This window comes from Dermochelys coriacea, chromosome 3 (assembly GCF_009764565.3).
Source record: "Dermochelys coriacea isolate rDerCor1 chromosome 3, rDerCor1.pri.v4, whole genome shotgun sequence".
Lineage (NCBI taxonomy): Eukaryota > Metazoa > Chordata > Testudines > Dermochelyidae > Dermochelys > Dermochelys coriacea.
This window is the reverse complement of record NC_050070.1, coordinates 101656060-101670689: the sequence shown is the minus strand read 5'-3', so window position 1 is coordinate 101670689 and position 14630 is coordinate 101656060. Positions and strand designations below refer to the sequence as shown.

The 14630-nt window shown below is 39.4% G+C and overlaps 1 protein-coding gene across 4 annotated transcripts in view; it reads right to left on the bottom strand.

Annotated features, from left to right (window-relative positions):
• The window catches only part of ENPP3 (ectonucleotide pyrophosphatase/phosphodiesterase 3), an 88323-nt gene that overhangs the window by 48625 nt on the left and 25068 nt on the right, over window positions 1–14630 (bottom strand). For all 4 annotated transcript variants that reach the window (XM_043510978.1, XM_043510979.1, XM_038394600.2 and 1 more), the window contains 6 exons: window positions 13053–13178; window positions 11782–11842; window positions 9536–9633; window positions 5995–6074; window positions 5245–5364; window positions 3959–4068 (listed from right to left, as the gene is read on the bottom strand). In XM_043510978.1, coding sequence (XP_043366913.1) covers window positions 3959–4068; window positions 5245–5364; window positions 5995–6074; window positions 9536–9633; window positions 11782–11842; window positions 13053–13178 — 595 coding nt within the window. The remainder of the gene's footprint in view (window positions 1–3958; window positions 4069–5244; window positions 5365–5994; window positions 6075–9535; window positions 9634–11781; window positions 11843–13052; window positions 13179–14630) is intronic.

Genomic DNA, 14630 nt, shown 5'->3' with positions numbered 1-14630 from the left:
GTTACAAACTTTAAGTATTCTCAAAATACTCTTGTTAGGTAGTTTAGTATTATTATCCCTATTTTGCAGATGAAGAAACTGATGTACAAAGAAATTAACTTTTCCAAAATCACACACAAAAGTCTTTGGCAGAGCTGGGAATAGTAACCAGGTCACCTGACTCCCAGTCCCTAACCAAAAAGTCATCCCTCTTTGTACAGACTTATAAAAATAAGCCTGTAGCATGTTATTCTAATGAAGTTACAGGAATTATATAAAAGGTTTGGGAGATGACTGAGAAATTAATAGGAAAAGTTTAGGATACTAATATTAAAGGCAGCTGTAAGGAACAAAATTCTAACTGTGAGGTTAATTCATCATGGGAGTATCTTATCAAGAGATGAAGTATATTCTCTATCACTCTGGCAGCATAAAGGAGAATCTGGCCCTTCATGTCTGCCTAAAAGATATGCTGTTGTTCAACCACAAGTTATTGTACTAATGAGTGAAATTCTATGCAGAGCCGTCCCATCCATAGGACAGACCGGGGCAACCGCACCTACTTCGGGGGGCCCCGCGCTTCGGGACGTGGGGTCCAGGGCAGCCTGGGGGATTAGCAGGGGACCTGCCACCAGCAGCAGTGAACAATCCGGTACCAGCCCGCCCCGCCTCGCTCCGCCAGCTCCTGGCATCACTCAGGGGAGAGGGCGGAAGTCAGAAAGAGGCGGGACGGTGGCTTGGGGGAAGGGGTGGAATGGGGGCAAGGAGGGAGCAGAGCAGGGGCGAGAAGAGGCAGGGCGGCACAGGGGTGGGAAGAGGTGGGGCAAGGGCTTGGGGGAAGGGGTGAAATGGGGGCAGGACCTGGGCTGGGGGGCCCTCCTAGGGACGGCCCTGATTCTATGGCTGGTATTATGCAGAAGATTAAACTAGATGATCCTAATGGATCCTTTTGTCCTTAAAAACAAAGTGAAATCCTGACCCCATTAAAGTCAATGACAGAATTCCAATTGACTTTGATGGGAGCAGAATTTCTATGAATTTTAGAAGCCATATATGTTGGGATTCCCTTTGAGACCTCTTTCTACTTGGCTTCCAAGAGCTCAGTTCGATTCCAGCCTTTGGCACTCAGGTATCTTTATTTGGATATAGCAATGCTATGCTGTGTTGATCAGACTCAAATGCAGGGGATGGATGCAGGATACATTACGGATCCATATTTACACAGAAACCCTCTCCCTTTTATATACATTTACACATCTCATTGCATTTACAAGACATTACAACACATATTTTTGGACTGGCTTGGTTTCTCTATAGGAACCAATCCCTGTACAGCATGCTCTGTTCAAGCACTGTCCATGCTCGACCTACTCTTTACCTCATCTTTACATTCCCAACTTATCTTATCCATTTTTATCTTGTTCAGAGTCAATGGTTCCCTGGGCATTCCCTCTCTTCTCTTAGCTAGCTCAGACATTCTGTCTCTTAGATAACTGACTCATTTTCTTATCTTAACACAAATGATCCATTTACCTCCCTAATTCTGTCTCCCAAGAAATGAGGCCTCCCCCATGTTCAATTATTCATGTCAGGCCAGGCCTACCTACATTCCACTGCTTCTATTTTTCTTTTTTACATTAGCATTCATTTCATTTGCATCATATTCCTGTCTTTCGGTGCTCTCTTTTTCAAGTTTGCCCAGCAACACATGCCTAAGACCACAATGGCTGTAATCATTTGGACTCCTCTTAATATTAGGTTGAAGGTATGAACTAGGGTTGCAAGCTCACTTCCTCTGGTACAACTCACTATGCTGTCGTCACTGCCTATACAATATTGTCCCCAATTTCCTGTTGCTGGGCTATTAATTGGGCAATGGCCACAATGGCTCAATTTTCCTTTGTACTAAATCCATGGTATTAATGGACAAGGGAGGTTTGGGTACAAAGAGATTGGTCACCAGTGACTCCCACTCAGTGTTGTCTGTTACGGCCTCTGTCACATTCTCCTTCATCTGCACTTGGCCATAGGGCATGGGTCTCAATCTGAGTCAGAGAGGTAAAGTTCAGACAAAATCCATCCAGGCTTCTCTGGCATTGTGTTGTCCTCACTGAAAAATTGTGGTATCCCATAGCACATACTGTGTCCCCACGCCATTCCACCTCCTTCACTCTCTCTTTAATGACTAGTCGGGCCCAACCTCCCTCACTTGTGGTCAGGTTCATTTGTGCCAAGCACTCACAAAACCATCTGTGCTTGATTCGTTTACAGAAGGCTATGTTTATTTCACGTCCTTCTGGTGCTGCCATCTTCACACTGGGATAATGCACTTTATAGGTTCCATTTTCTATTGTACCCAACTGGTGACATATAACGATTCTTTAGGATTCCATGTCCATCTAGGAATAGCAGTCATAACTGGCACAGTTGAATTATTAATTTTGCATAGTCCTCAAGGTCCAAGTCCTTCTAGCACTGTAAATTGCAAATTCTCTTCCCCAATATTATAAATTCCCTTTTCCACAACTGTAGTCTAGATAAGTATGCTGTGTAACAAGCTTGGCCATTCAAGTCATGATACCACTCCAAGACCTCTTTCTACTTAGCTTCCCAAGAACTCAGTTCGACTCCAGAGTTCGTCACTCAGTATCTTTAATGGCATTTTGCAATACAGGGGATGGATCAGGGTACATCACAGATCCAAATTCATCCAGAAATCCTCTCCCTTTTACATACATTGGCACATCTCATTGCATTACTACAGACTGCAGCACACATTTTTGGACTGGCTTAGTTACTCGACAGGAACCAATCTTTGTAGAACATGCTCTGTTCAGGCACTATCCATGCTGGACCTACTCTTTACCTCATCTTTACATTCCTGACTTATCTTGTGTGTAGTAGTGTGAGCCGGCACAACATCGTGCATCAACCATGGGAAAGGGACTGAGAGACTTTTTATTTTTCCATTGGACCATATGAACTGGAACCATAAACTCACTGAACGTTAAATCCCACCAAATGAGGGTAGATCCATCCTCCTCATCATATCCGCTCATTATACTCCACACCTGAACATAGCCATTATATGGACAACATACCCCCATATCTCAATGTCTGTACTTTGACCCGTTAAACTTTTACCCCCTATCGGGGAGATTGCAAATTATGTATTCCTTACACCAACCGCTCCTAAACTGAACTTCGCACCCCTTCATAATTTGTACCTTATTCCCTGATAACCAGAAACTTCTATGCCTAAACTCTGTACCATTTTCTTTTTACTTCAACATTATCTTAATAAAATTATTAAATTGTTCCCTGGGTGTTGCCCCTCTTATCTTTGCTAGCTCAGACATTTTGTCTTTTATCTTAGTAACCCATTTATTTAGTTAGCATAAACATTCTGTTTTCAGCCTGCTAATCTATTTACCTCCTTAATCCCATCTTCTGAGAAATGAGGCCTCCCCACCATGTTCAGTTACTCATGTCAAGTCAGGCCTATCTACAATCTATACATTTCCTATAAAACAGTACACTAGGAAAACATTGACTTGTTGTGAAGATACTATGTGAGGATTCTCATTGTGAAAAAAATCAGAGAAACTAGAATATATTTTGCAGATTTGCCTGGAATATTTTTCTGTTTTTATCAAAATTGCAGGACTGTTTTCTAGTGGGAAACTGTCATTTTGCTATAATTTGAATCTATCAAAGCCATCTAGGGATAGAAATACCCATCAATTATCCATGGTAACTGGGCATCTAAGTCCCTTAAGTGGTTTTGAAAATCGCAGCCATAAATGTTAGTTTCACTGGAAAAGTGGAATAATTTGACAATAATCTGGTGTCTGTTTCCCAGAACTTTGATAAGAGCTCTAATACTTCATCTTTATTAAAAAAAACTATTGCCAACTTGCAGCTTTAGACCAGCTTATAAGACTTGTGTCATAAATCTTTTGACTATTCTGAAACTTACTTGTTGTACAACCTGTACAAATTGGGGTATGTTCCATTAATAGGTACATCGGATCCAGGCCAAAAGAAGGTGCCAGCCTTCAAATTCTGATACATTGCTGTCAGCCAGATCTAGGTAGAGGACACAAATATCTTATTTCAAGCCGTTCACACTACTGGATAACCAGATACAAGACAGTAGATACAAGCCAAAGTACAGATTCAGAAAAATGCAAGTGCAGATCCTATGCTAGGCTCACATTTTTCAGTTGTTTCTTTCACCTGCCCTACCATTACCCAACTATTGCAATGTTTTGTGATTTGATATTTTTCTCCTGCTTACAGGATTGAAGATGGGATGTTGCCCTCTATTGGCTGTTCATAGTTTAGCAAGAATGTCAGGATATTTCTATACCTGACAGGTAACAATGATCTTCCTTTTGTTCCATTGATAAAGGCCTGTGGTTTTGGTTGTGAAGGGCTAGGGCCCAGTCTGAGCTCAGCAGCAGGTATATGTTGTTTTATTACACAGAGGAATTAAACTTGCCATATTTAGGGTTGCAACCACAGTCCCGTTACAAGGCTGATTGGATTGGTTACAAGGTTGTATATTTGAACCCACGCAATTTTTAGTTCTTTTTCAAAATGTTTGGTGCTGTGTTTATATTTTGAGATTACTGGTGAAAGAATAATATCAGTTTGAGGTCAGAGCTAATCAATTTGTGATGAAATATGCAATATTTTATACTTAATAAAATACTTTATTTATAACATCGGCAGTGAGAGATCTATGATGTCCTCAATTGCACATTCCCTTGTTTTGTAAATGATATGACAGATAAGGACTGCTAACACTGAATAACATTAAACTGTTTTTGTTTGTTTGTTTGTTTTTAAACAAAACTTTTGTTTTTAGACTAGACTTTCAGATCTGATGTAAGGGGTTACTGCTGCAGTTTGCATAGCAAAGTTCCAAGTGGAAAATCTAGTAAAACTCCCAGTCACTTAAGTGATGCCAGCATTTTGCTTCAGGTCTGAATATGGGCCAATGTATTTTAAATTTGCTCACAAAGTATCACACAAGATAAAGGTTTCAGATATAGAAAATAATTCAGATGTTAAAGGTTAAACAGCTTTTCTTCCTGTATCAAAGGCAAACTATCCATTAAAAAATCAGCAATACACATCGCAGGATATGGACTGTGGAACAAACTGATGAACCTTGATATCCCACAACTTGGTATTTTATGCTTTGACATGAACTAATATAGATGCTATGACAAGCACCATAGAAAGAATGACACATACTGGCTGTCCTTTCCACCAGATAGGGTTGTATTTTGCCTGCCCAGAAAGTGAGAAACTCTGGCTCAAGTTTACATCATACATGCTGTTGTCAATGATACCATGAGATTCTGGATACAACCCCTAAGAATGAAAATAAAATAAGAAAGGTGAAATATTTCTCTCATTCTTAAAGTAAAATTAAATCTATACTGTGTTCCATTACAACTGAACATAGAAGTTAGAGATAGAAAAGACTTATTAGGTCACATGTCATCCTTTTATCTGCCAATCTGTTCAATTTCCATATTTTCATCCTGATTTTATTTAATTGGTGAAATTACTATGACACATGAAGCCTGATGTGTCTGTAAACAGGTATGATAGATCCCAATTGGTTACATATAAGCAGCAAAAACAATTTTAATATGTCACTGAGACCAGCAATCCTATACAATCTATTCTACCAAACAGCAGGAATAAATAATCTGACCACAGGGCTAGGCATAGCCACCTCTGCTAAGGAAGGCAGCATATTTATGTAAACATATGAATTATGGCCCCTTTCTCCTCTGCTGCTCTCTGCCATGCCCTTCCACAGTTCCTTGTCCAATCCCTCCCTTATTGTTATTTTCACTGTAGTGTCACATCTAAAATGAGATTGTTTGCTCTTTGGGATAAGAACTTCCTCTTTTTCTTTTGTCCTGATAAAGCACCTATCATTTTGCAGGCTGTACAAATAGTGAAGAATAAAAATAATAAATTCTCACTCACCGTGACAATAGTGTAGTGGTTTGGGAAAGTTTTGGTGGGGTAAGCAGCTCTCATATACTTTGAATGCGTGCCACATGTTTCTGCAACAAATCATGCTGAGTGATTATAAGATTACTTCCCAAGCAATTGTAATATTGAAAATTAGAGCTGGTCACAAAACATTTTTAGATGACATTTTCCACCATATTCAGTTTCTATGATTCAAGGTGTCATATTCCTCATATGCAAATATTCAGACAATCTCTCTACGGTACTTGTATAGCCCCCATTACTGTAGCACCTCACATTTTTTAATAGCACAACACTCCCGTGAGGTAAGGAAATGCTAATAGCCCCATTTTACAGATTTGGAATTGAGGCAAGCATACAATGGCTAAATGACTTGTCCAAGGTCACACAGGCAGCCTTGCAGAGCAGGGAATTAATCCGGCTCTTCCAAGCCCAAGACTAGTGACCTAACCACTGGACCATCCTTCCTGTCTCTTTTGAATAGTAACTTCTCTTGCTGTGCAATGGTTTACTGAAATCCAACTTCATTCTTCTGTTTAAAATGTTTCTGTCACTCAGTCAGAGATCAGAGAAAGAATTGGGGGTTCAGTGATCCACCACATTACATAAAAAATGAACAGTCAGATTGAACAACCCATAGGCTGAAAACTATTCATCCAAACTATTTGGCAAATGCTTATGAAAAACAAACACAGTGAGTTCGTCAGGCAAAGTTTGCAAATAATTCACAGACAGTGAAAAGGGTTAAATTCATAATGAATATTACCTGTAATTAATAGTTTAACTAGCTCTATTGAATATAATACCTAGGTTTTCTGGGCCAAACTATTAAAAACCATCTATGGAGTTAGTAAAGATACAAGGATGACACATGAATAACAACCTCTCAGGTTTGTGATAACAGCATGAGTGGTGGCAGCAAATTTTTTTTAAGGTTTTATATTATCATCTACTGACCACCAGTGGTCCTCAAAGACCTCCTGTGGGGTCTGCAGAGTTGCTGGTGTCACCAGGCTAAATCACTGATAAGTCTTCAAGCACAAAATGAGTTTATGTTCATGTTTCTCTTCTTAATCCTTTCTTAAATGTACTTTGTTATGTAACCAAGCCCTACAGTTGCTGCAGACAATGTGTGGGATCAGCTGGGAAAAGGAAATGGTCCTTAAGAGGAACTGGTTCATGATATGAAAGTTAGCACACCACTGTTTTATCATCTCTCACATGTAAATAAAGGGGTCCCCCCCTCCAGCTGCTAATGTGAGAAAGAAAGTGCGTGAGTGCACAAACCAATGTTAACATTGAAAACAGATGTGTGACTGGTGAGTGTAAACCAAAGTTTGAAATATCCTCCTGGAAGCTTGAAATTAACATTTCTTTCATTCCAGTAGGAAAGATACACTTCCCTTAAATCTGTTTTAAACAGACCTTGACATAAACTTGGACTTTTCATGAAATGACTTATTATCTGATTGTATTTCTTCTGCTGACTCAGTGACAGCAAAGCATAAAACACTTATGCAAGTGTCAGGTCAGTTTGCCCATTAGTCAGAGTTATGATTCTCTTACAGCCCTTGTTATATTTAATAGGTTAGCCACAAAACAGATAAGTTTGTTTATCCAATTACATTTAGTGGCTTCCAGCAACCATGTCAAGTTTTTAAATATATAATATAAAATGTAAACACATTATCATTCTGTCACTTTCAGAGTCTGGTTCTTGTGGGAAAATTGAAGAAGATGATTGAATTGAACCATAGGAACACTAGAAGCAATGAGGCTCTGATTCTAAAGTATTCCCATGAAAACCATACTCAACTTATGTACAAGTTTTGAGGGCCCATTATAGCAACATGCTGATGACCCTCTATTCCCACTAACTTCAGAGCACTGTGCATCTTTCAGGAGTGTGGCTGTACTAATTAAGTGAATCAGCATATTAAAGTTTAAATTTAATAAATTTGAGTGAAGTAATTGATGATATTTGATGTACATTTAAATACGCAGCTGTCTATGAATAGAACAAAATTCCAGACTCAAAAAGACTGTTTCTTTGAGTGACATTTCACTGTTACACAGTTCATTGCTCTTTAGTATTATAATTTAATATGACAATCAGTGATGATCCTTTGGAATTTTATTACAATTTAAAATAATTTAATAAAATGGAGGATAGAAAAAGTATTAAAACTTTCATTGGAACTTTTTCAGCTTCAAACTTTATTTGAATGAATGTTTCACAATATTTATTTAAATAAAATTTGAGGCTGCAAGCCAATATTGGTGGCCACTGCTCCATGGGTGACTACAATGAACTCTAACTCCCAGGTAAATCCTGAGCAAACCATTGATGCAAGAACTACTATTTTCAGAGTAGCAGCCGTGTTAGTCTGTATTCGCAAAAAGAAAAGGAGTACTTGTGGCACCTTAGAGACTAACAAATTTATTAGAGCATAAGCTTTCGTGAGCTACAGCTCACTTCATCGGATGCATTTGGTGGAAAAAACAGAGGAGAGATTTATATACACACACACAGAGAACATGAAACAATGGGTTTATCATACACACTGTAAGGAGAGTGATCACTTAAGATAAGCCATCACCAACAGCAGGGGGGGGGAAGGAGGAAAACCTTTCATGGTGACAAGCAGGTAGGCTAATTCCAGCAGTTAACAAGAATATCTATTCAGGGGATACCATCATAGGGCCTAATCACATCAGCCACACTATCAGAGGCTCGTTCACCTGCGCATCTACCAATGTGATATATGCCATCATGTGCCAGCAATGCCCCTCTGCCATGTACATTGGCCAAACTGGACAGTCTCTACGTAAAAGAATGAATGGACACAAATCAGACGTCAAGAATTATAACATTCAAAAACCAGTTGGAGAACACTTCAATCTCTCTGGTCACTCGATCACAGACCTAAGAGTGGCTATACTTCAACAAAAAAGCTTCAAAAACAGACTCCAACGAGAGACTGCTGAATTGGAATTAATTTGCAAACTGGATACAATTAACTTAGGCTTGAATAGAGACTGGGAATGGATGAGTCATTACACAAAGTAAAACTATTTCCCCATGGTATTTCTCCCTCCCACCCCACCCCCCACTGTTCCTCTGATATTCTTGTTAACTGCTGGAATTAGCCTACCTGCTTGTCACCATGAAAGGTTTTCCTCCTTCCCCCCCCCTGCTGTTGGTGATGGCTTATCTTAAGTGATCACTCTCCTTACAGTGTGTATGATAAACCCATTGTTTCATGTTCTCTGTGTGTGTGTATATAAATCTCTCCTCTGTTTTTTCCACCAAATGCATCCGATGAAGTGAGCTGTAGCTCACGAAAGCTTATGCTCTAATAAATTTGTTAGTCTCTAAGGTGCCACAAGTACTCCTTTTCTTTTTAAGAACTACTATGAAATATTCCTCTTGTTGACCAGGGAATCACATGTATAGAATGGTGGAAGAGGGAACTGAAGAAATTGTCAGCAGATTCTGTTTTTAATGGTCACTGCTTTCTTGGTAACTTACTGAGTTTTTTGATATTCGGCAGTAAAGAAGTCCATGTTTGTAAATATTCTGCTCTAAAACCATCCATGGAAAAAAGGATAAGTGGTGGCAAATCAAACCTGCAAATAAGTGGGAGTTTGTCATCAGAAAGGAGTTTTAGCCACATTCTGTGGAATGCATAGTTATGTCAATAGTGTCAACCTAGAAGCCAGGAGCAGAAGTTCCAAATACTTTTTTTTACAAGTTTATAATCCTTTATAACAATAAATCATTATTCAAAAGGCAAAGGAATAAAAGGAAGGTTATTTACATTAGCTTTCAAAGTGAGCTATCAGACAGCTGCAGGGGTACAAGAATAGGAACCCTAAGTATACTTAGAATTTAGGAAAAGTAACTTATTGGTTTTTATTTTAAAACAAACTATAAATATAAACAAATAGATGATGGGCCAAATTAGCTGGAAGATACTGCTTATGCCAGGGACTGAATTTTGTCTTTTGTGACTCAATATATCCTGAAATCCTCTTCAAGCATGTCCACACAGATGGTTTGAACATTCTAACAATCACCCATTAGGTAAGGTGATCAGATAGAAAGTGTGAAAAATCGGGATGGGAGTGGAGGGTAATAGGTGCCTATATAAAAAAAAGCCCCAAATATCGGGACTGGCCCTGTAAAATCTGGTCACGCTACCCTTAGGAAACTTTGCCTATCTGGCCTGCATCTTGGGGAATGAAGTTTTCTTGTGGAGGGTTTGTGCTAACTCTCTCCTGATTTCCTTTCTGAGATGTTTAATAAGCAGTCTAAGTTCTTCCCACACCAAATCCTTCCACCACCTCCACTGAGCTGAAGCACACTTTCTCAATATCCAACGAGCTTGATCAATATTACCAGGAGAGTTTAGCCTTTAATAACATGTTATTCTGTAACATCTAATATAAAGAATCAAGGCTAAAATCCTTAGCGCTGAGTGACTTAATCAAATATAGTAGGTGTGATTTTAGGATACACAAATATAAATGGCCAGGTAGAAAAAAAATTAAATTGTTGTTATGGTACACACTTGCCTGGAGGAAACAGCTGTGACAATAAATCTCTGTGGTTGGCTAGGAATTTGACTATTTTTCTACCACGTACAATCCCACAGGAAAAAAACACATTAGTAAATGTTAAATAATAGACATTATAAAACCCTGTTTTTAATAATACAGGGTTGACAAAGGTAGTAGCCAGTGCTTTCAGTCCTGTAATTCAGACATGTTTGCTAAACATAATTATATATTTTATAGTTTCCTTAGAAACATTTATACCCGGGAATTATATAGAGAACGCAGCTTTGGCTAAATTAGGGATCTGTACACATGGGACCTAGCAAAAAATTGAATTAAAAATCTTTATGAAGGAACATCGTACTCCATATATAGACCCTCTCCACATTGAGTCAGAACTGTATTAACCACAGTGCTATGTACAGTTATTGCTAGCAGGTTTTAAGACCTTTAATGCTGAGAGTGATTAACTGTTTTCATTTTTGAGAATGGTCTGTAGGCCTATTTGCTAGCATGCATCTCAGTAAAAGCACCCTTTCCATGCCAATGAGGAAACCTGCTAGTAGCAGCCACATTTCAAACAAGGTTGTAGGTGGCACATTCCTGATCTAAACCTAAATCTGAACAGGGTCTTAAACAGCATTGTGATTTTAGGAAATACAACATTTAAAGAGATAGTCATCTCCCTCTACCCTATGAATCTGTGCTTGAAACTGGGCAGGTTGTTTGTTAATCGAAGAAGTATATTTTCATACTGTATGCACAGAATCCTTGCATGAAGAAATCCTTGTTCGTTGGGATGAGACTATATTACTAAAAGACTCTGTGTGTGTGTGTGTGTGTGTGTGTGTGTGACAATATCAGAACCACCAAGATGCCCACATATAACAAATGCTATTAAGTGACCACTGTTGCATCCCTTGCCCCGTGCTCTTCCAATTGCCTGTTGATGTCACTCGCATGTTGTCTAAAGTTTAAACTGTGCACTCTCCAGGACAGGAAGCAATCTTTTTCAACTGCTATAAAACAACTAATGCAATTTTAGGCACTGTATAAATCAGAATTATTTCTTATTACAGGCTTCCCAAAATTTATGCACTTCGTTATTTTTGAATCTTATAACATTTTTCTCCATCAGAAAAAGTTCAGTTACAATGTTGAAAAGAAGAATGCAAAAAAATTCCATTTGAAGACTGATAAGTGTACAAATCATCCTACCCTTCTGGGCACTGAGAAGTGTTAAGTGATGGGCATGCTTCTTTCACCCAAGGCGTTTCACCTGAAAAGCACAAAAGGTGTCACTGCTGCACTTTAGAAAAGTAAATATACAACACAAAGCAGTTTCCTTTCCACTCCCCTGTGATTTTCTGAAACTCTGCTTAATGCTCCTAAACATTTATCATACGCTGATGATCCACTAGAGTCTCTTTAGAAGAACAAAAGGAGTCATGAGAGAGGCAAGAAGGACAAATCAAAGAGGAAAGGAATAACAGAGAGAACTGATGGGGCAGAAAAAGCAGTGGATTATTTTTAAATAAGTCTTTTCCCTCCCACAGAAAAGCCCTCCCACTAAGGATCCCAAGCCAAGAAGCCATGGCCCCATCAAAATTAAAAGGCATAACCCTCCCACTTTTTACCTACTTTAAGGGTGAGTGTCGGGGGAGAGAGCAGAGAGGAATGACTCTGGGTGAGGCCTGGGGGAAGAGACAGAGCAAGGACGGGGCCTCAGGGGGAAGGGGCAGAGCAGGGGACAGAGCCCCAGTTCAGGCGCCGCTGGCCCCCCCACTTCTAGGGAGCTTCTGACACTGCTGGGCAGAGACCTGTATTTTCTGAAATAAAGGACTACGGGTTCTAGCCCCACTTCTCAGGTGCATGTGTGATTTACCCAGTAATTCTATCTGCTATCTTCAGCTCATGGACTCATCTTACACTCCCTAAAGGAACAGTGCTTGGAATATAGGGTCTACTGTCTTAAACAATGTTAAAATTAATTTTAAAATGTGCTTATAATGAAATGTTATGAAAAAGTTACATTAACGATGGTAGTGACATGTTTTTTAGATTTCATACAGGTCAGAGCAGGGACGGTGCCTTCTTCCATTTTGGGAAAGCACATTATAGGTGCTCCTGCAATAATAATATCTTTCGTGTGTCTTAGATTTAATTTTACACAAACTACATTCCTCTCCAGCAATCACCTTCCTTCTCACAAACCTAAATACCAGGTGTTTCACCACAAAAGCAGCCACTCCCCAAGTGTCTCAGGCACTCAAAACATGTTTATAGCTACAAGAAACCTAAACTTGCTGAAATAAAAGCTGTAGGTATCTTCAGTTAGGCACCAGAAGGGTTTTATCAGAGTTGCTAACAATTACGAAGCCCCATACGTTTATTTTATATGTATTTCATGTATATTCACTTGGGTAGCTTCCTGTAAATATCCCTATAATATAGCAAATCACACTTTTAAATATTAATTTTTGTTTTACCTTTGCAAATACTTTTGTAGTTTACACAGCAGTCTTTTTTCTCCAAGCAGTCTTCAGAACAAGAACAGTGGCTTCCACTTATCCGTGTCTCACCACAACGGAGTTTAGTGCATGTCCATATCTGAGCTGAAAAATTATTAATTGGTTGTTGTGACAGAATTCACCCCTGTGTTCATGCCCTACACACTACTGTAATCATTTTTGCACAAAGTATGCCTTGTAAGGTATCATTTGAAAACTCATAATTTGCTGGTCAGTATTGTCCTGGTAAAAGATGTGTGGCAACATTGCAGGTGAAGTTATAAGATTCCACTGCAGGGTGTTCTTAACACATGTTCCAAACCCCACAGCCCTGCCCAAACAGAAGTTGGCAAACAGGTCTGGCCTAAACAAAGGAATGTGTACTCTGCTTAATTTGCATTTAAGCAGTAAAGAGAGTCATCAACCAGGAAGGGAAGACAAAGGAAGTTGAAACAGGTGAAAAAACAACAGGGAACATCCTTCCACATAGACATTTTGTCCCCTGGTTCTCAGATGTAAATGTTTTTCAAGAGGAGGACTGAAACTATACTAAGGAGGGATAAACACCCCCAGGCTCTCTCTCTCTCTCTCTCCTGGCCCATTGCATTCACTGCACCTGAAGAGACAAAGGAAGCAGTCATTGGACTCTGTATGAGGGGTTTTTACCTAAAGAGTTTGGTGTGTAAGACTGCTGAAAGTATATGGTACAAAACTGTAATTGAATCTAATATCGTTTGTTAAGTTAGGCACCAGAAGGGCTTTATCTTTATTTTTCTTGTAGCCATTTATGACTTTTATGCCTCATTACTTATACTTGTTCTAAATCTCTCTCTTTGTAGTTAATAAACTTGTTTTACTGTTTTATTTAACCCAGTGTATTCAAGCTGAAATGGCTGGGCAATTCTATTTGGGGCAACAAGTTGTGTGCCTATTATTCCCTTCAAGGAATAATGGACTTAGCATATTTGTACTGTACATGCATTTCTGAGGGAAGATCTAGGGCTGGAGGTGTGTTGGGATCACCCTGCAATATAACCAAGGCTAGTAAGTGCCAGGATGTGGATGGCTGGCTGCAGCACACACACAGACATAGCTGGAAATGACTTTCATGCTGGAGGCTGTCTGAGCAGACCAGGCTGGAGGCTGCACCAGCAAGGTATTGTAAAGGGCACCCCAGGTTACAGGGCAGCGGTGACATAGCTATTTGTTAGCCTGGATTGTACCCTGGTATGTTACAGTTGTGTTTTTGTATGAAGAAAAAAAAGCACAATTCAGTTCAGAGCACTGAATGTATTCATCTGTGGTGAAATCAGCAGGACTGACAAGCCCATTGACGCTATTGGGAGCAGATTTGAATCAATTGTCTCTGAGGGAAGAGAAAGAACAGCGAGGAAGAAATGTCGCATGATTCCCAGCAGATGGCAAACAGACCAAAGAATGAAGGAAGGTGTACATGTTACAGAACAGGAGTGAGAGAGAGAGCAGAACAGGAGAGATGGATTCCAAGAAGCTGTCAAGGGAACAGTTAGAGTTCAAAGGAACATGCAGGAAAAAGAC